General features: G+C 39.3%; 1 protein-coding gene across 3 annotated transcripts in view; it reads left to right on the top strand.

Moving 5' to 3' along the window:
- Positions 1-5,238: 5,238 nt before the first annotated feature.
- The window catches only part of LOC105929451 (methyltransferase-like protein 24), a 51,693-nt gene continuing 35,178 nt past the window's right edge, over positions 5,239-21,753 (top strand). The window contains exons 1-2 of one of the 3 annotated variants that reach the window (XM_036147397.1): positions 5,239-5,551; positions 5,594-6,014. In XM_036147397.1, coding sequence (XP_036003290.1) covers positions 5,673-6,014 — 342 coding nt within the window. In that variant the 5' untranslated portion in view covers positions 5,239-5,551; positions 5,594-5,672. Of the gene's footprint in view, positions 6,015-21,753 lie in introns of all 3 variants that reach the window. The other 2 variants (XM_012867243.3, XM_036147399.1) reach the window with 2 other exon arrangements.

Below are 21,753 nucleotides of genomic sequence, written 5' to 3' on the forward strand. Positions count from 1 at the left end.
CTCCTCCCAGTGGTACGTGCCCAGAAAACCTCCAAAGGGAGGCGCTCAGGGGGCATCCTTCCTGATCAGATGCCCAAACCACCTCAACTGACTCCTTTTGATGCGGGGATGCAGTGGCTCTGGTTTGAGCTCCCTTTAGATAACAGAACTCCTCACCTGATCCGATTCACCCTTCAGAGGAAGAAGCTAAGTTGGGTTCCTTGTATCCAGGACCTTGTTCATTCGATTATGATCCATACCTATTGTATAGGGTCGGAATGAAGGCGGACCTGTAAATCGAAAGCTTTGCTCTCTGGCTCAGCTCTTTCTTTACCACAACCACAATGTCTCGCTCAACAAGACACCAAAATACTTAAACTCCTCCACTAGAGGAAAAGACTGACCCCCAACCCTGGCATAATTTTCCGGTTGAGAACCACGGACTCAGACTTAGAGGAAATAAAAAAAACATTATGAAATTCTATTACTGAAAGATCAAAAAACTAAACTCAATTTGCTTAAGCCATGCTTAAATTGTATTGGTTGCACTGATGTTCTGCTAAGATAAAGAGAAAAACATTACAAGCATGGAGCTAAGCTCTGAAACCTTTAAAACTAGGACAAGTGATTCACTCAGCAATTTTCTTTTATGGTTATGAAAGCTCCTGCTGTCCTTTTGGTGACATTCACCTTTTGTGTTTATGTGTTGTATGTTAAAACAAAACCTGTAGAGGCAGCGTACCTTCCAAAAAAAAAAGTCCAGCTTAAATTCAAAGTAGTGTTTCATTAGCTGGAGGATTAAAGAGCATAGGACGAATAATTTACACCATTCAATAGTTCATCAGTTTATGCACTATTTCAAGGAACAACATTGGACCCAAAATAGTGTTACATAAAACACTAAAATATTCAATGCATAGACAAGATATTTCAAGTTCTACCACAGTATTTCAATTTTGTAGAAGATATGAAAGAAAAAAGCTCGAGGAGGTTTGTTTCATGCCTTCAGATCTGTGTAACTGAAGGGCCTTCCAACAGTATTTATACCCCTTGAACTTCTGCATATTTGGTCATACGCCATCCACAAACCTCAATGTGTTCACCTGAGAAATCATGTGACTAATGGACAATTTAATTTAGCGCATAATCACAAAGTTGACATGAAAGAACACTTTTTTTCTTCTGTTTTACAAATTAAAATCTGACAAGTGTGGTATGAACTTGCATTAACAAGCCCTGAGTAAATACTTTTCTAGATCCACCTTTCACGGCACTTAAATCTAAAAGTCTTGGGGTATATCTCTAGCAGCTTTGGAAATTTGAGGGTGATATGTTTGTACTTTCCTCCTTACAAATGACCTCAGACTGAGTCAGACTGCAGGGGGAAAGTCTGTGAACAGCAGTTTTCAGACCTTGACACAGATTCCAAATTGAATTTAGATCTGGACTTTGACTGGGCCGTTCCTGACACATGAATGTGCTTTGATCTAAACCGCTTCTTCCATAGCTGTAGTTTCATGTTTTGAGGTATCAGCGTAAAGGAGGCTGAATACAAGTACACGTCTAACTTTTTCTGATTCGCATCGGCAAGAGAAATAGGAACGCATCTATCTTCACCCTTCTACTTCACAACCATGCAATATTATCTGTTAATGTGTTACATAAACACCAAATGAATCGCATTGAAGACTGTGATCTTAGCATGATGAAATGTAATTAGCTAAGGGTATATTTTTGGAAGGTGGTACTACTAATACTGCTACTACTACTACTACTACTACTACTACTACTACTACTACTACTACTTTATTTATAAAGCACTTTAAAACAGCAGCAGCTGCGACAAAGTGCTGTACAGACAATAATCAATAAACCTTTAGAATGAAAAAAAAAAGATTACAATAGAAATATAAAAAGGAATAAGAGCAAAAGTCTCAACATGTGTTAAAAGCCAAGGAATAGGAATGTGTTTTAAGGCGAGTTTTAAAAGTGGATAATAAAGGGGCACTTCTAATATGGAACGGCAAAGTGCTCCATAAGCGGCAACACTAAAGGCTCTGCCTCCTCTGAGCTAAAGTTTAGAGCTCGGTACCACCTGAGGCAACGAGCAGGAGAGTGTGAGTAAAGCAGCTCAGATTGGTAAGATGGGGCAAGACCATGTGAACATTTAAAACCAAATAAAATGATCTTAAAACGAACTCTAAAATGCACAGATAAACTGTTTTTATTTGTTGTGCATTGATTGCAGAAGTGTTCTGCTAAATGTCCGTTGTGCGGGTCTGTTTCTGATTGCAACAGCGTACGTCCATCGATGGGGATGTGACTGTTTAAACATGTGTTGGTGGGGGGATATCTTGGGCCCCCGCCGAGCGCAAACACAGTCTAACCTTCACCGGCTCCTGTCACAACTGGTTGCTTCCCACCTCGGTGGCTGGAGATTTAAGGGATGAACGTCAGACGGTACACCCAGACCCCAGCAGGCTCCCCCGGCTGCAAGGAAGCCTCAACTTTAACCTGTTTTGGTCCAGTTAAGTCCAGTTTACTCTTAGTTGTGAAACGTCAGCACAGTATGCAGTAAGTATCAGAGGAGCTTCTTAGAACACAGTAAAAAACTATTTCCAGAAGTGAACTGTGTTTTAATTTTAAAGCTAAAATATGACAAAAATCCAGCCTTTTATTTTGGTTTCACAGACTTTATTCCTTTTTTTTTTACTTCACCAAGAGTCGTTTAACCTTTTGCCCTCTGCCTTTAACACAACAGAAGCATGTCTGACTGTATCTAATCTGCTATTACAGCATGTCAATTTGTTTTCAAAACACTACATTATATGGGTAAAAAAAAATTTACTCCTCTCTGTCAGGTTCTGATAGTATAATAGTAGAATTGGTCTCTTTTTTCCATTAAGAGGGTTGTGTTAACATGACTTCTATTCTCAGAGGCTTGTTTCAATTTAGGACAGCAGAGGAGAGAAAGAAATGTCCAGGCACAAATGATTTCCACGTGGCAGCAGATTTTGGCTTTTAATTTGAATAAATGGATGCAATATGTGCAATGCTTTCTGCCCGCTAAGAAAACCCCTCCTGCTCTGCATTTCTTAGACATTCTAAAGTTCTTTCCGTCTAAGATGAAGGTTCTTCTTTGAACCAAGCACGCACAAGTCATGTAACCACTGTCACATGTTGGGCTGTAAACAAATCCAAGTCGCAGCAGATCACGTTCAAACGTGTCACAGTTCATGTAATAATGTTGTCAGCCTGTTCATATAGTCGGTTTCACTGTCAGGATTCCTTCCTGACCCTTTCATAATGTCCATCATCTGTTAAATTACGGGTTGACCTGCATCACGTTGGACATTTACAGGCTGACATGATGTTTTAATGCATCCCAAATGGAGAGAAAAAATATATATTATCTTGCCACCAGGTGGCAGCAGAGATTGTTTGAGCTACTATGTTTTTACACTAGAAAATGTATTACATTAATTACGATCCTCTTGTATCGTTATTTGTTTTTGTCAGAAATTAATTAAACTTCTCAGGAGCAACAGGTTTAAGTTTTCAATAGCCATGAGGCATAATCATCAAAAGGTTCAGAATTAAACACTTTACTGTAATTGTAGCACTCTCTATTTGGCAATACATTTGTAAGTTAGATTTCTGAAATAAATCCTCTTTCAATTTATTTAGATGTGCCTGTATGTTTGAAGGTTTGTTGGGCTTCTGTGAATGGAGAATTATTCTGAAGTCACTTTGGCCTCACACCACTCAGACATGTGAGCATGATTGCAAGGCCGAATGCTGCGTAGATACTGTGGGGGATGATTATTGTCTAGGATAGACTGTCTTTGTTGACTGTCTTTGTGTCTGCTCTGTTTCTCAATAAAAGTGTATTCAGTTATACACTCATACACACAGTTTGATGGTTGTCTTTTTCCCACCAATTATCTGGCACCACAACCATCAATAATTGCTTTAAAATGTAACTGTAGCACCTTTTATCACGTACATTACTTTCTTTAAATTAATCAGGCTGTCTTTATGACGTATTGTTTATGCGGGGTATAAATACAACACAACACAGAGGTCCATTTCTCTTAGTGATTCTTCAAAACGGGAAAGACAGCAGAACATACCGTTCAATCAAGGCAGATGTGAGCTGATCTTCATAAGTCATAAAAACCTCGAAGAAACCGGCTGCATCAGAGCCGATAATCAACAAAACAACTAGAAGTGTGACGAACAAGACCGGGCGAGATGCCACGTTTATTTTACCGCCACACGCAGAGAGAAGGAGGGCAGGGCAGCACATCCAATCAATGAAGGTTATAAACAACTTCACAGGGCCGGAAGCCCACAGAATATAATAAATCAATCTCCCAATCTTGCTTTCCTTTCTTTAAACCTAAAACAGTGTATGAACATGTATTCACGTCTTCACTTTGAAGTATATTTGTCACTGCTTTTTAAACTAATCATCATCAACTAAGAAATTCAGCTTGATCACAAAGTCTAATGCATCCTTCGAGAAATAATGATCCCAATAAAAAACAGTTTGTGGGGTAATTTTACCCTAAGGGGGCAGCAGAGAGCTATTTTTGCATATCTAAATACAGCCAGTCATTCAATCTATACAGCTGCAGGAAATCAACCTTATTGTTATATGGAATGGTATTGTTCTTCTATTGTGTGTGTGTGTGTGTGTGTGTGTGGGGGGGGGGGGGGGGGGTACGTTGTCTTCTATGTAGAACATAGTCCTCTATATCAGGCCGTTGTGTTCTTCTTATTTGGCCGTTTAAAAAAAAAGGGAGAGAAGAGAAGAAAATTTGAGACTTTCTGTTATAGTCGTTACAGAGAAGGATAGCATTAATATTATAATAGATGATACAGGGAGATTAAATATATAGATTCTTGGATGCTGTGAATTTAAACCATGTAGAGTAAACAGGCATCTCTCTGGTTGATACTAGTACTGTAAAACTAATCCACATTTAATTACGCCACCGCCAAGTGGTTAATTGCAAAAGGAAAAACATTACTTTGGGAAAGTATACTGAAAGAAGCGCCTTCCATTACCATAGTAATTCCGGTACACAACAGCAACAAAAAGCTTTTTAATGCGTCCTATACTTTTTTGAGTCAAACTTTCATCTTTGCACATGCTGCAGGAAGAAAAGAACAGACTTGGGAACGAATGGGAGGAATGCTATTCAGGGCCGGACGACAGATGCCAAAAGAGAGTCCTGCTAAAAGCTGGAGATGATAAACCGGCCCTGCCCATATCTGGAGTTATACGGAAACCCGAGATCCATGGGCAGGGGGATGGAACTTCAAGAAGGGGCAGATACACAGAGGAGTGTGTGGGTTTATGTGCTGTTAGCCAGACAGAAAGAACAAGGAGAGCACATTGCAAGGGTGCGTGTGTATTTGGTAAGAGTGTGGACTGCGAACTTGAGGAGGGAGTTACCAAAGTCTGCACACTTGTGCACCAGAATCTGCTTTCAGAAACTCAACATCAAGATGAACACAGTCCTGCTGCAGAGGATGTATACTCATGTGTAAGGTTTGAACAGAGGTAGTCTTGACATGTTAGAGATTTGTTAATTCTCTTGCAGAGTTCTGAGGAGACAGGAAAATGGGGTAAAACCAGCCAAAACAAAGCCAAAGGATGGACTAAAGAGAACAAGACAGACCGGATGGACATGCGTGGAGAAAAAGTAAACGTGGGATTGCTGCTGCGTTTGGCAGCCCTGCTCGTAGCGGTCTGTTGGTGCCTTCATGTTGTTTACCTGGAAACCAGCTGGCAGAGCTCCCCTCCACCTCTGACTTTGGGACGTCCCACTCAGCCAGGTCTCCACTGGGGTCAACAAACCGGGATGAAACATGGCTCTGCGGAAATGCAGGGGAAAAACTCCGAAAGCGGAACGTCCTATCATCACCCTGTCAGGAGTGACGGTCGGATCAGGAAGAAACACGTGGAGAAAGAAAACCCCCACCGACTGCCAGCGTGCTGCCCACCTCTCCATCCTCACAGAAAGGTATAGTTAATATTTACCGCTACCTAACTTCTATTATTGTTTTTAGAATTGCAATGACCATCCTGATTCAGTCTTATCAGCCTACCGATGGGCTGAATGTGGGGCATTTCGCTTTATCTATGTGAATCACTGGCTTACAGCAATCCCAGGAGGGGGATGAAGGGAGAACAGCCAGCAGAATCAATGCAGGTTCAATGTTCTCCCAGGACACCTTTGAAGCTATAAAAGATGGGCTTGTCACTCTGGTTTAAGTTACTGCAAAGCTCCTTCTTTTTCCCTGACAAATGTCCACCGTTTATGGGTATGGTTTAGGAAATACAGAGCATTATGCAAAATCCTTGAATTTATTCACATAGCATCCCTTCTCAACAGTGAACTTCAGTGTATTTTACAGGGCTTTGATGGTATTGACAAAGGTCTATATATGGTTTTTCCATTTTTTTTTCTAAATAAAAGTATAAAATGCCTTTGTATTCAGCTGTGTGGTGTCCTCAGTCAATCCCGCTGAACCCCTTTTTTGCTGTAATTACGCCTACCATGGGAATCACTGTGCCAGCTTTGAGCAGCTAGAAACAACGATTTTTATGTCCTGCCACCAACTCTCCAGTGGATTTAGGTCTGGACAGGCCCAATGTGACGCATGAATACTGGGTGTTGATGCTCAGCCTCAGTTTTTTTCTCAGAATCCCGCACTATGTTTTTCCAGGGTTGCGCCTGTTTAGCTCCATCCATCCTAACATCAAATGTGACCATCCTCCTTATGCTTCCACAGTATGTTGCTGTTTAACAACTGTGTTTCAGTGGTGCAGGAGGGAGGAGGGGCTGTCCAGGGTGATGCACATTGAGTTTTGCACATTGCATGAACATAAAATAAAGTCTTTCATATATGGCTTTCTTCTTGTCAAGGCCAGATTTGTAAAGCAATAATTGTTGCTCTCACCACCTGAGCTGTCGGTCTCAGCAACTTTACAAAAGTGGACCGCTTGGCTGCTTCTCTGTATAATTACATACTCCCCTTACCTGGCCTGCCAGTTTAGGTGGACGGCCATGTCTTGCTTTAAAGCTCGGTCTTACTCGTCACATTTTCGAGTGATAGATTGAACCGTGATCAGCTACGGATTTTCAAAACTCCTGCCGTCGTTTTACAGCCTCTTTCCTTCTCTAGTTTTGTCCGTTGATGTTCTCCTAAAAACCTCTGAGGCCTACATACACCGTACAGCTGTATGTAGACCAAAATGAAATCACATACAGGTGGTCTTTATTTACTGGGGGACTTCTCTCCTGAATTATATGTGACTGTATCACTGTGTTCAGATTTGAATTTGTGGAAGCTTTAATGAACCTTTACCTTCCCGCTTCACAAGAGGGCACTACTTTGAGGTGGCCTGTCAGTACAGTTTGTGGCTGTAACATGTCAAAAATGTGAGAAAGGTTTTGGGGGTGTCTCAGCCGCGAATTAAAGCAACATCCCTTGTGAAGAGCTGTCCAAACAACTCATGTGCAAGCTCCAGGAGCTGAAACCCATAACTGGTGAATAGTGCACTCCCTCTGTTTTTGGTTTCTCCTTACGTCTTTCTCTTTGATTTATCTCTGTCATTATTTAATCTCCTCATCCATCCATCTTCCATTTGCGCTCCCCCCCCCCCCCCCCAAATTCGCCTTCACACACACACACCCCTGATCCTGAACTCGCCTCCTTTTATTCCACTCCACCGCTCCTCCTTGTTATGATCCTTTAAAGCACTCCACGCCCGTTCTGTTGTGCCTGTTTTATCTTTTACGACCTAAATTACCTCGAGACAAATGAGCAACGGTGATGAGTTTTAAATGCCAAAGAAATTGCCGCAGGGTTATCATAACAGAATGTGAGACGAGCACTTGTACGCTATCAATATTACAAGGATGCCATATGCTGACTTTCTCTGATTCTTAACAGATTTCGCCTCCTAAGATGCCTCGGAGGGGCCTTGGTAGGGATTCTGTGTCATGTGTTGCTCCTCCTTAAGTGCCTCTTTTTCGCTACTCTCATGTCTCCTTCACTTTGCTCCCTTTAGGCTCTCATCTTGAAGATCACAGTACCTCTTTTGCTCTGCCGCGTTTAGCATTCCCCACTCTCTCATCCTCCCTCTTGCTTTTTCTAGTCTTATGTGATGGGGACTCACTTCTCATTTTGCGTCCACTTCCTATTTCTTCAGCATTAATCCACAAGTTGCAGATAAAGTAACAAGCTGGAAGGCAGAGTTGGGATGACAAAGGCGTTTAAGGACTGCAGTGCAAAGATTCCGGGGGGGAATTGTGGCAGATTTAAAGGACGGCATTTAATACCGAGTGAATTTTCAAGTAGCTCTGTCATTGCTTTAGCAAGAATTTAAAAATGTATAGAAAATTACGATGTCTGGCTTGTTTACATTGGACTGACTGTTTAAGATACCTATTAATGACAAAACAATCTCATTTTTATGTTCCTGCAGAGCAAAAAAAGAAAGTGCACCTCACAACTTTCTATTCATGAGCCCTGTTGAGCCATGCCAATTTTTTTTCGCCATTAGTATCATCATTATATTACTTATTTCAGTCATTCAGTTCAAGAAGTGAAACGTGGTCGATTGACAGATACAGACATACATTAATTTCTCTTAATTCGGATAACCGTGGCTGACAGTTGATGAAAACCCAGAGCTCAGGTTCATTAATATTTATAATTAATGAATCTTATCCCACTAAAACTATATATCCATGTATACAGCAAATGGACTGAACTTATACAGCACTTTTCCAGTCATACTGACCACTCAAAGTGCTGCACACTAGAGCCACACCAATACACAGCTCAGTAGGCAACTTGGGGTTAAATGCCTTGTCCAGTGGCACATTGACATGTGACAAGGGGAGGCTGGAATTGAACCCACAACCTTCTGATTGCAAGACCAAATAGAGCCCTGGGCTCTATTTGCATGAATTATTCCATCTGTGTAGGTGTCCAGTCTAGTGACGTGGAGGTGATCAGCCTGTGGCTCTGCTGGGGTGTTCAGGAAGCCCTGCTGGAGGTCTTTAATTTGTGTGCTTTGTTGGCTCTGGTGTCTCTGGTCTTCTTCCTTGCGATAATACCACATAGATTCTCAGTACTCTTTAGGTCAGCCCATCTTAGGGAAAGGTGCCCTAAACCGAAGTAAGCTGGTACCCATGATGTGCTCTAAGATGTCTTGGTGGATGGCTGCACTGACTTTGGACGCCTTTGGAAACTGGGTGAACCGACACCAGAGAATGACGCGGCTCCACAGATAATCGCTGACTGTGTAAACTTTACACTGGGCCTTTGTCAATCATGTATCTGTGCATTCTTCCTTCAGATTCTGGGACTTTTATCTCCAAAGGAAATGCAAACATGTTTGTCTCATTTGAAAAGAAGACCGCTGAGGAACAGGCCCAGTCCATTTTCTCCTCAGCCCAAACAGGGTATTTCTCACATTGTCTCTTGTTTAGGAGTGCCTTCCCATGAAAACTGTAAAAGCTGTAGCTCATCTCCTGGAGACATCTGTGTGGTGACTACTGAAGCACTGACCCCAACTGCAGTACATCATTTGAATCTCCCCCCAAGCTCTTGGCTCTCCTTCACAATCCGCTCAAGGCTACAGTTAACCCTGTTGCTTATGCGCCTTTTTCTAGCACAGTGTTTCATTTCACCCAACTCTCCATTAATATACATAGGTACTGACCTCTTTGAGGATCCAGCTTCTTTAGTATGACCTTTTCTGACCTTTCTTCTTTCGCTATTTCTTTATTATTAACATTTGTGTTGGTCTTATGTAATATTCTTAAATTCTTGTAGTTGTACCAGGATACACAGGAGACATTTCTGTATATGTTGCCACTCTGCAATATATTAATCTTTATAACTCTATTGTGCTAGTTTGTAAAGTAAGCATGCAGTTAGTACTTAGATAATTGTGGCCAAATGTCATTGATCAACGATTATATCATGAAATGAATTCCATTTCACTACAATCCCTCTGCAACATTATTAAATTTGCACTGTATACACAAATTGCATTTGCATGCAGGGTAGTAGCGGAGGATTAATGTTTAGTCTAACGTTTAGTCATCATGTTAAAACTGTCATTTTCTTGGTTGAAGTTCTCCTACATATTTTTTCTATTTGGTAATTTGGAAGCTTTTCCCAGTTGAGTGTGGATTCTGCATTCAATGCATTACATTAATAGTTTCAGGTTTAATGATAACCAGCTGATACCTGTTGGCATAATACCTGAAAATTCCATAAATGCAAACACCTTACATTTTTAAATGCTCATTTTCCCCTGTGATGTGTGAAATGCTGATTTATTTTCAGTTAAAGGTAAAGTTATGTATAAGCTGTCTGATGTTTTCTTTGGCTTTCATGATGCTGTTTGTTCACTAATGTTCTCTAACAAACATCTGAGGTGTTGTTGGGTTTATACTGAGGTTACACACAGATTACCTAAATTTTCTAATTAGGTGACTTCTGGAAGAAATTGATAACATCTGTATTAAGGGTATTGGGGTTTGCGTATGTATGCATGCCACACTTTTCTGTTATTTGTAATAACATTTAAATGTATGCATCACTTTCCTTTCATTTTGCACTTATTTGAAATATGGTCAGGCATTTTGCACTGACTTGATATAGATCTCAATAATATCTTGTCAATATATGAGCATGCAAAGATAAATGCTCCCTTTCAAATAAAAGGTTTAACCACAAACTTCATAAAGAATCTTGTATAATGTTTTAGTAGGTCCAACCACGCATTTATCATCTTCACACTGAGCAACAAAGATTATCTGACTGATGTGTGGAAGCTATAATAAAACTGTGCACATCTAAAGTCTCATGCCAGCTTCGCTGTCATCAAAAGAAAGACCTTTGGGAATTGCTTTGGAAACCTTTTGGGTTAGAAACTGCTTCTGTGACTAATCTAACGCAATTTGTGCCAGTGTGCGGAAAATGTTGCAATTGATAAAGAAGATGTTGCTCAGCACTTTCAGCTTTGCATGACAGTGATTGTTTGATGCAAAACTCAAAAACCCACACACAACTAACTCTACAGCTGTCAGACACTAATGGGCAAGTGTTGAATCACAAAAGGATGACAGAGATATGAATTGCATAGGAATTTGGAGTAATGCCATAGAAAACAACAAGTACAGTTCGAAGATAACAAACAGCTCCATTTCGACAACATTAAGGCGAAGATGAAACCTGTTGGCTTGATGTGCTCTAAACCCACAATTCAGATAGGATGCTGTCCCTAATTCTACAATAAATGTGTTATATCAGCGGATGCTTGAGGATTGTATAAGGTCATGTGCCTGAAGAAAGGAGACAAATGTCAATCCACATGCAAAGATGATCCGATTTGAAAGACGTGGAGGAAAAAAAAAACAGCAGTGAAAAATGCAGGCATAGTGCATTGCTCATGAATGTTATTTTGAATGATAAACGGTGTACCCTTCTTGATGTTAACCAATATTTGAGGCCTTCATGTAGCCGCTGTACATCTGAGCTGTACTACAGCTACTGAGATTAAAATACACAAAGCTACATTCTCTGTACTAATCCGATTACTCTGAAGGTAACTATTTGCACTAGATTTTATTTAGGATTTTCAGATTACAAGAGCTAAATACAAATTAATTTCATTTCACACCTTTCAGATTTTTAATTGGACAAAAAAAAAATAGGAAACCCGTGCATCCTTTTGCTTCCACTTCATAATTATGATTCAGCTAAGAAATAAAATCCATATAAGATCTATCTAAAGTTGTTGCTGCTCTATACTGACAAAATGCGGAAAGGTTAGGGGTCACCGACATGGTGCCCACAAGCCTTTTTAAAACAATAGCACAACCCTCCAGTGAGCTCCATGTAAAATGTTATTGTATTTAGTTGCTCTAGCTTTTTAATCATACTTGTTTTTACATAGATTTAAAAATGATAAATGCATTAAAAACATGTTTATATTACATAAAGTTGAGGTGAGCCCTTATTCTTCTAGTTTAAAGGTCAGTACAGGTAGTACTTCGTATGACACAGTGCCGATGAAGAAGCTCTCCACTTCTAAAAGGTTGGTGATCCCTGGTCTAGAGGAACAAATACTTTTGCAAAGTCCTGAGATCATTGGACATTTATGAAAGAATCCATTTAATGGTATTTTATAAAAAAAAAAATGACAAAGACAACTGGTGAGGCTTAGAATCAGATGTGTTTTGCATGTCTGTGATTGAAAGGCCTTGTTTTAACAAAAATCAACCATTTATTGACAAAAACATTTGAAAAAAAACACCCAAAGTCCATAGGGTTAACATACTTAAAATAAATGCGTTTAAATACCTTTCAATAGCTGTAGTCTCATTTTTTTTTTATCTTTGCTTCATCTTTTTCTTTTGCCTAATACTTTATGTCTCTTTAACCTTTCCGTTGCTGTGGGCATTGAATTTGAAATAACCACAAAATTATTAAAAAAATAAATAAATAAATGCATTTAAATACCTTTCATTAGGTGTAGAAAAGATATGTATGTAAAGAAAGTTATGCATAATACCTACTGTATTTGCATACCTGACAACACATGACAATAATTCAGCATATATGTAGTAAAAATGTTTAAAATGTATTGTCTGCTGGATAAAAGGCTTTTTTTCTGCAAAGAAACACCTTCAATGTGCTACTGCTTCCCCAGAAAAACCAATAGATCCCCTGCTGGTAAAAAAAAGAGAATAGAGTCTGAACAAAATAAGGCAAGAAATATATTTAATAAAGTTATTTTCAAAATCTTACTCTGGGGCACGTAGCGTCGAAAGATGACACACAAGCTGAGCTGACAAATGCCATTTTCAACAATGAACTGGTGTGTGTGTGCGTGTGTGTGTGTGTGTGTGTGTGTGTGTGTGTGTGTGTGTGTGTGTGTGTGTGTGTGTAAAAGAGACTGTCATGGGGTTCATTTTCGAGGAAAGTAATCGAAAGGAAATCTATCCTCTCAGCTGTCAGACGCCCAAATAAATACAAACACATTTTCTTTAATCATTTACTTCACACGGGCTCTCTTGACCACTGGGGAAAGACGAGAGGGATGAGTCGGGAAATTATAGACAGACGTGAGATGTGTTTGCCCAAACAACAACAAGTGCAGCGAGGAAAGGGAGAGAGAAAGAGACAAGAAAAGAGAGGCGCAGATCAAACAGGCACCGGTGACTCAGCCGCTGACTTTAATACAGTTATAAACAGAGTGCTGGCCTGACATTGCAGAGACAAACCCTGACGCACTCAGAAGCTATGGAGCCTACACACTCCAGTGACTTTCCCCTGCTCTGAATGAAACGCTATCCTGAAAAGGAACAGCTGCTGGGGGGCTTCAAGGGTCACGAGAAGTGACCACATGGCATCATGATTTGAAGGCCTTTGCTTTGCTCGTCTGCTCTGCTGTCATTTATGGCCAGCAGCAGGTACAGAGATGCGAGCTTGGACTGGTTGGATGGGGCAAGCGAGGCCCTTAAAGGAATTTTTCATGGTAAGTCAACAAAAGAGAAAGTCTATTTACATACCTTCATTGGAGTCCAAATCCACATATACGGTTCAATGTAAGGCAAGGCAAGTTTGTTTATGCGGTGCTTTTCAGTAGCAAGATGATTCAAAGCGCTGTGCAAACATTTCCAATGTAAAATATGATGCAGGAATAGATGCAGGAACATACTTGGGAAATAAAGTAGACCTAAAAAAAAATTAGACGACTGGATTTTGCAAGCATATTTCATCGTAAGCAACTACATTTCTTTAGTTAAGTAAATTCATTTGAATACATGATGAAACAAATTATAAGGAATGGGCTAAAACTTAAGAACAAATAAGTATATAAGATAAGAAACACCTTTAGTGTCCTACAATGGGTAAAATCGAGCCAAAACAAAAAAGACAACATTGTCTAGCTGCGGGGTGCATGGTGGTGCAGTTGTTGGCAATGCTGTCTTGCAGGAAGAAGGTCCTTGGTTTGAATCCTGGCCTGTGGCCTTTCTGCAAGGAGTTCCTATCCTGTCCCTGCGCACACATGTGTATCCATGCCAATAGTATTAAGCATGGGCATCTTGGTTTCCTCCCACAGTCCAAACGCATTGCTGTTATCTTAATTATTTACTCCGTCATAGGTGTTTGCCCTGTGTCTCTCTGTGTTGCTGGGTTATAGACTGGCAACCTGTCCAGGTGTACACTGCCTCTTACCCAGAGGCCGCTGTAGATAGGAACCAGCACCCAGACTGATCTTCATGAGTAAGAGCGTATACACAACAGACAGATCAATGATCTTTTATTGCTTTCGTTGTGTTTCATTTAAAACAGAAGAGCAACACTTTTTTTTTCCTGTGCTGATGAAATACTGACATATGGATTAGAACAATGTAATGTTAAACCAATCTATCTTTTAATTTTGACATATAGACATAAGAAATGTCATAGAATTCCCCCAAACTAAGCAATTTTGATCAGGTACAAATCCTTTCGGTTTCAGAAAATGACGCTGTTTTTTGTGAAGGAAATAAAATAGTTGTGAAAAGTAAAATTTAGCTTTCTAGGTAAAAACGACGCCGCCGTCTTTCAGTCACCTGACCAGCAGTTTTACAGTACATTTTGGGTTGGACAGATGACATTCCTGTAGTCTTCGGTTAATGTAGTCAGATAAATCTCTGCACCATATCTAGCTACTCATCAGAAGACACTTAAACCACAGAAAATCTTTGGGGGTTTTCATCAGAAATGATATACATTTCATACATTTAAGTATTAATATAAAAAACTTAAAAGCTTTAAAACATCTCAAAGAATAAGCTGTCTGCTCTTAACAATAGCTATTTTCTTCCACTTACAAGAGTAGGAAGAGAACTGGGATGTTTATCACAATTATGATAATAGTATGGTAATAGTAATGGTTCATTGTGCACAGTCGGGTCTCCCTTTTCTGCTGTTCCTTGTCACGGTCTGCTAAAAGGCGTGCTCAGCAGTTCAATTAAGCTCATTGACACAGAACACTTCCCGTCTTCCCAGTCCAGTCCAACATGTTGGCTTAGGGCCGCCATTCATAGGGAATGACTCTTGGGACACAGTTTGGACATCGCACCTAGATACCATATTGGAAAGAAAGTTCACCTCGTAGTCAAGAACATATTCTGTACACTTAAGAATACTGTAAGAGAGAAATGCGTCACAGAGAAGGTAGAAGACTTTCATCTTGATTTCCTGATATTTTTTTGGAAAATATGCTTTTACCTCGTCTTTTACCTCACTAGTCAGCGATTAAGGAGTTGCTTCCAAATAAATATCTCTGACTCCTGTAAAAAAAAAATAGAAAAGAAAAAAAGTTTCAGCTGTTTCAGATCTTCTTGCCTGTAGCTCGTCACTTGGAATCTAAGAGTGGCAATTACGTCTGTTTGATCTGACGTGCAGTCTCTGACAAGCATGCTTTTCTTTCCAAAAGCGTATGCTGTATCAAAGCAGTCGCAACAATGACAACCCCGGCTCAAATAGGAACTGCTTCAACGATGACAGCCTCCTGCAGAGCTTCACCTTTGTGTCAGAAGCTCAACTTCCCCTTTTGCCAATTGGTGGGTTTGATTTATCTCAGTGGAGCAGACATTCTGGGTCATCAATGTCTTAATTCTGGTTTCTTATCTGACACATGTTATTATTACATGTTGTTATATTCTTTCACTGATTTTGTTAGAATTACCCGTGCATTGCCACATTAAAGCATTCACACCCATTCACTTTATCTGTTCTTTTTGTCATAAAATACAGGCTTATTCTAAAACTTGACTTTGAGTAAATTACATATATATATATATATATATATATATATATATATATATATATATATATATATATATATATATAGATATAGATAGATAGATAGATAGATAGATAGATATTAAAATATATGTAAAATATATAAATTTAAATACATACATTTAATTTACATTTAAAGATAGAGAAAAGTGCTCATAATGAGAAACATGTTTTCATGTAACCGGAGCCTTGTACTGATTCTAATTTTTGAAACTGGCTGTGTCAGAGAGGAAGGTCAGACGCTACAACAAACCATGATCAATCGGTAAAATTGATAAAGATGGAACATGACAGATAGGGGTTGTTTTTCTGCTCTGGTAGGGCGCTGCACTGTGCTGGTTCCTCTATTCTTGGATGTTGCAAGGTGTTTTGATTCAGTCTTGTTTGTTTTCTCAGCAACACCATTAAGAATTTCACTGACAATCTAAATTATTTCTACCTTTGCTCAAAAGGCCCATGTTAGAAATTTAAACTCTGCAAATAAACTGTTGGATTTTGTGCGTAACCACTTCACTTTGAAATTGTTCTAGAAGTCGTACAACTTCTTACAACTAAATGCTACGGTGCCTCGTGGCTGAACCCTCAGAAGAAATGAGCAAAAATCCTTTTGAAGCACCCATTTTCAGATACATCCATTTAAAGAAGAAAAATGCTTCCAATTCTGGGAGCATTAATCCAATTCCTCTACATTTAACTCATTTAGCAGTCTCTCTTAGAACACTCACGGCGCAATCATTAACAAATGTCAAACATGTCGTGGGCATAGTAAAGCAGAAACAAATGATCAATCCTAAATTTCTTTATATCAGTTCCTTTGTAACGCATTCAGCGTCGTCGGTCTTACTTTGAAGCGATAGCACTGCAAGTGGGTGGAGACTGCAAGGCTTTTCCACATGAATTCTTTTCCCTGAGATTTCTGCCAGATAAGCCAAATGCCATTCGTATGTCATATGCACTGAACTTCAAAGGCCAAAAACGGGCAGCGCAGGGATCAGAACCACGATGCGAAGAGGAACCACGGATCCTTTTAGACAGCCCGTCCAGTTTCTGACAGGAAAAGCAGTGACAGCCCACTGAAATGATCATCGAATGATGTAATGACTAAATGTCATTCAATGCCACAGCCGTGATGGTAAAGATTGGAGGATGCATTTATGTAAATTATTTCCACTAGAAAGTTTGTGAAACATTTCAACTCGTGTGTCAAAATAAATCACTCATGGTTAAAAAAAAAAGAGAAAAAACTGTCATTTTGATAAACCAATTTTTGTTATTTTAATCAAACTAGTTGCCAGTTTTTGCAGAATTATGGCTAAATATATCTTTTTTTACTAAGCAGCATCATCATCGCCATTATTCTCCTGAAAGCGGCTGCTTTGGGCTGTGCAGCAGCCTGACTGCCCCGCAAGCTCCTGGTGGAATTTATGAAGCAGAAACCCAGTGACCCTGGCCATTTCTCCTGGTGCTGAAAGTCTTGGCTCTGCAAAGACGGGTGGGGGCAGAGAGGGTCTTTGAGAAAGAATGAGAGGGGTTGACTCCTGTAATCCCAAAGGTGTGACTGGAGTTAGTTTGCAGACATAGTTAACTGCAGAACCAGGCAGTCACAAGAAATTAGAGGCTTAGAAGCTTGACATGTCGCCTGGGTCAAACTTCCCCCTCCCTGCTCTGAAATGGCATCTTTACTACCAACAATGCACACAGTTGAGCAGTTAGGCCTGGCTTTTTTACCCCAGCATTTTTATTGGATATTTCATTGTAATTTTCTGCTTTCTTTTTTGTCAGGGTTGTGCCAAAAAATGAAGTACCTGTGAAATTGCTTCTTGAGGTTTAGGTAATACTCTTGCATGACTGACTCCAAACATCTTTACGCCTTACTCAGTTTGACAGTTAGTCTCTTGAAAAATGAAAAACGAAATCTCAACATAAAAATCATTTTGAGAGATAGATCAAGCAGGTGATCGGGGGAAACATCCGGCTTTGGGCCTGTTTCTCTGATAAGTGTAATGCAAAGTTTTACCTCAATGAGCGATAAGTTGACAGGGCAATATACTGGACAGTTTTGGAGGAGAGGATTCTTTCTTCAGCCAGGGCCCTTTAAGACAAGCGTGGCAGTAACTCAGAACGAATAGGCTGAAGAAGAAGTATTGCAGAGCTGCACACATTTCAGATTATGAAACAAATTTTGATATCAGACAAAGATAACTTAAGTGAATACAAAATGTAGTTCTGTCCATTCCTTACGGCACAAAACCTATCCAAACCAAGATGGCCCCATGTATGAAAGTGCACCCAGTTTCACCAGCTAGACCCTGGCTCAGTTACTGCCAGGGCTGCAGAACACAGACATTACTTAAAGGGGACATATCATGTTTTTCAGTTCTTCCTTTTCACATCGAAATCATTCAGTTGCGATCTATATGAAGTAGAACCGCTACTGTTGCCCCATGCCCCCTCTTTTACCCCTGCTTTGTCCAGGACACAAAGCGTTCCACTGCATCCTGTTCGGCCATTGTTGTAGTATGCTGGGGGACGGTGTGATGTACAACCGAACATTTTCACTTATCCACTTGTAGCTTCAGCATCCTATAGCTTGGACTACAAAATTGCTCCAAGAAATGAAAATGGTTGATTTGTAATATTGGTAAGCTGGAAGTCTATGGCCTTGTTTAGCAGCTCCGCAGCATATACCATAATGTTATAGCTCAAAAAGTAATAGAAAACAGAAAAAATGGAATGGGCTGAGAAATATGAACCCATACATTCAGGTTTTCTGCATTTTTAGGGACTCCAAGCACAAAACAAAATGTATTTAAGGACTAAAAAATTTGCATGAATTTTGCATGAATGCAACACGTGTGGCAACAGAAAGAGGCTAACTGATTTTACAAAGCTATGAAGAAATGAAGAAATTCCAGAAATGACGAGAATTAAAGTTACTGCTATCTATCAGTTGGAAAATGTTATAAAGTCCTTTCTCTGGCTCTGGGAAATAAGGAAACTACAATAGGAGTGATTATTTGTACATGGAGAAAATATGAAACTGTGGTGAATGTTTCCAGCAGTGGCAGCTATGCCAAAATCAATAATAGAGTGCATCAATGACTCTGCTAGGTCACAAAAGAACCCAGAACAACATTTAAAGCACCGCAGGCCTCAGTGATCATGATTCAACGATAAAAAATAGACTAAGCAAAAAACAGCATCCATGGGAGAAACACCTTGATGATCCCCAAGAGCTTTGGTAAAACATTTTATGGCCCGAAAAGAGGAAAAGATTTTATTTAAAGATGTGCATCCTTTAAGTATGATGAAAAACTAATTTAATATTAGGGGGAAAAGGACATCACACCAACAGTCAAACATGGTGGTGACCGTGTGATAGTCTGAGGCTGCATTGCCAGAATCTCTTGATGGAGAATTACCATTCATCAGTTCATGACCTCAAGCTAAAGTGCATGTGTTTGGATCCAGGTGCTTACCTATACACTTCTTTACAGATAAACCCTAAAGTTAGCTATGGCTGCCACCAAATACATCTTGTAATAAATGATACTGTGTATTTTTCAGTGATGTTATCATAGGTGTTGGTATTTTGTATCTGTGCTACTTCTGTTTGTTTTGTTGTTCTTTCTGTCTCTCTTCCTGTAGGTGTAGAAGCAGTGTATATATATATATATATATATATATATATATATATATATATATATATATATATATATATATATATATATATATATATATATATATATATATATATATATATATACACATACATACATATACAAGGGTAATTGTTATAAGAGGGTAATATACTCATTTTCATATCCAGCTTTGTTATCTTACATCTGTTGTCCCCCTTATTTTTGCCTTATAATTTCATATCTTCTAATACATTTCATAGTTTTTGAACTCCCTGTATCCATGTCACAATCTACACCACAACACCATGCCAAATTCAATGCATGTAAAATTTTTTGGTTAATAACCTCAATTCTGATAATAGTGGCCAAATCTCAAACTGGCACCAATCAAAAAAGAAGATGACATGTCTGATCAGGGTACTTGCCAACGTTAGATAATGCTTCATGTAGGGATCACATTTCTTTCACTGACTGATGTGCCATTTATTTTTTTACTTTTATGTTATGTATTTTTGAGAACAAGAAAAGGTCATTTATGTCAGGTTATGATGACTGGATCAACAGAAAGAATGCTGTCAGGCAATAAATCCCCCTCACTCTGCAAGGTTTACAGAAACAACTCAAATGATATAATCTTGAGGCTCAGCATGACCTTCATCGTTTCAACCTGGATACATTCCCCCCTTTTCAATACTGCGAATCACAACCAGATGTTTCCAGTTGGAAAACAGAAGCCTTTATATCCACATCAGGGACCAGTTGGTTGGTTATGTCTGCTAAATGCTGAGACATAAATGAAAAGTAGGTGGGAAAGGGTTAAATTGTCAGGTCCAGAGTCCAGATCGCACAAAGCTCCCTTCAGACACAGCCGCCACCGTCTTGAACATTCCAGAAAGTTCTGAGCCTCCTTCTCTATTAATATCAAAGAGCCCATTGAAGTCCATGTTTGGGGGCCTCTGTTCTTCTCCTATAACACATGTAATGGCGATTTATTAAAAGAAACACACAAGACATTCAATTGCTGCTTTAAGTTAACCATACTTTATCATGCCATGAAAACAGGATTTTTATTTTTATTAAAGGGCATTTCCAGTGGTGTTTGACTTGCATCTTTTACAAAGACTTATGGTATCATTATTGTGTGAAAGCTAAAGTGGCAACTGGCATATTTTGCTGGGTAACAACTTATGCAATCTTTGTGCTTTTTGAGCATTAAAATGTTCATCTCCTTCAGGACAGAACAATTCTGAGCATTACTGCATAAAACTTCTATACTTTTTATATGTATTACACATTTTAAAACATTTCTTACTTTGGAAATGAATTGAAAACTTTGAAGTCGTTCAAACACCTTGTATTCTTTAAATGGGTCACAAGATGGGTTACTACCGAAAATGTCTGTGTTTAAATGTACTGTGTATATTGGACAGTTTAAGTTTCCTCAAATTTTTTTATTCAAATACTATTTTCCCTCATCCTATCACCCACTTTGAGCTGAGCTCCTAATTTCCTAAATTTATGCAGATTTTTCCTACTGCCAAAAACGTTATTTCTTGCAAGGATGTGTCATAACGACAGCTAAAGCCCAGAACACCTATGTAGTCTTCATAGGTCCCTCCCACTGCAGCACACCCACTTCATATTCCTTGGACAGTGGACACCACACAAGATAAGAATTCTGCCCAGAACATGCATCAAGAACAAGCTGCAAGAACCCCCAAACCAGACTTGCAAAAACAGAATCACGTAATTTTATTCTCTGTAAGAAATTCCTCTGTTTTTCCTGCTGAGGAAGCTGCAGGAAGAACTACTCAGCCCCTACTGAGCAGCTTACTGTCTCTTACCTTTCCAAACAGCTGGCCAAAAAAGGACTCAGAATTATGCATGATCCACTCCCCATGTGCTTTAAAGCTTTTTGCAGAGGCCCTCCCTAAATATGGAGTGAGATTAACCAGGCCAAAATAAACCTCCAATTTAATTTAAATGTGCAAATGTGCCAAATAAAGCACAGTCCAATTGTTAGGTGGGAAAAACTCACTGCAGCATCTGTGAAAACTAACTTTAATGATCAGCTACAATCGCACGGTTTATACAAACATTTAATTTATATTTTGTAATAAAAGGCATCAAAGCCAGGCTGGCCAAAGTACCAAATAAATGACAAATTGTCACAATCAAAGAAAATAGTAACCAATAAAGTCATAATCAGTTAAATGGGTTTTTGAATAAT

Source organism: Fundulus heteroclitus, chromosome 15 (genome assembly GCF_011125445.2).
Source record: "Fundulus heteroclitus isolate FHET01 chromosome 15, MU-UCD_Fhet_4.1, whole genome shotgun sequence".
Taxonomy (NCBI): Eukaryota; Metazoa; Chordata; class Actinopteri; order Cyprinodontiformes; family Fundulidae; genus Fundulus; species Fundulus heteroclitus.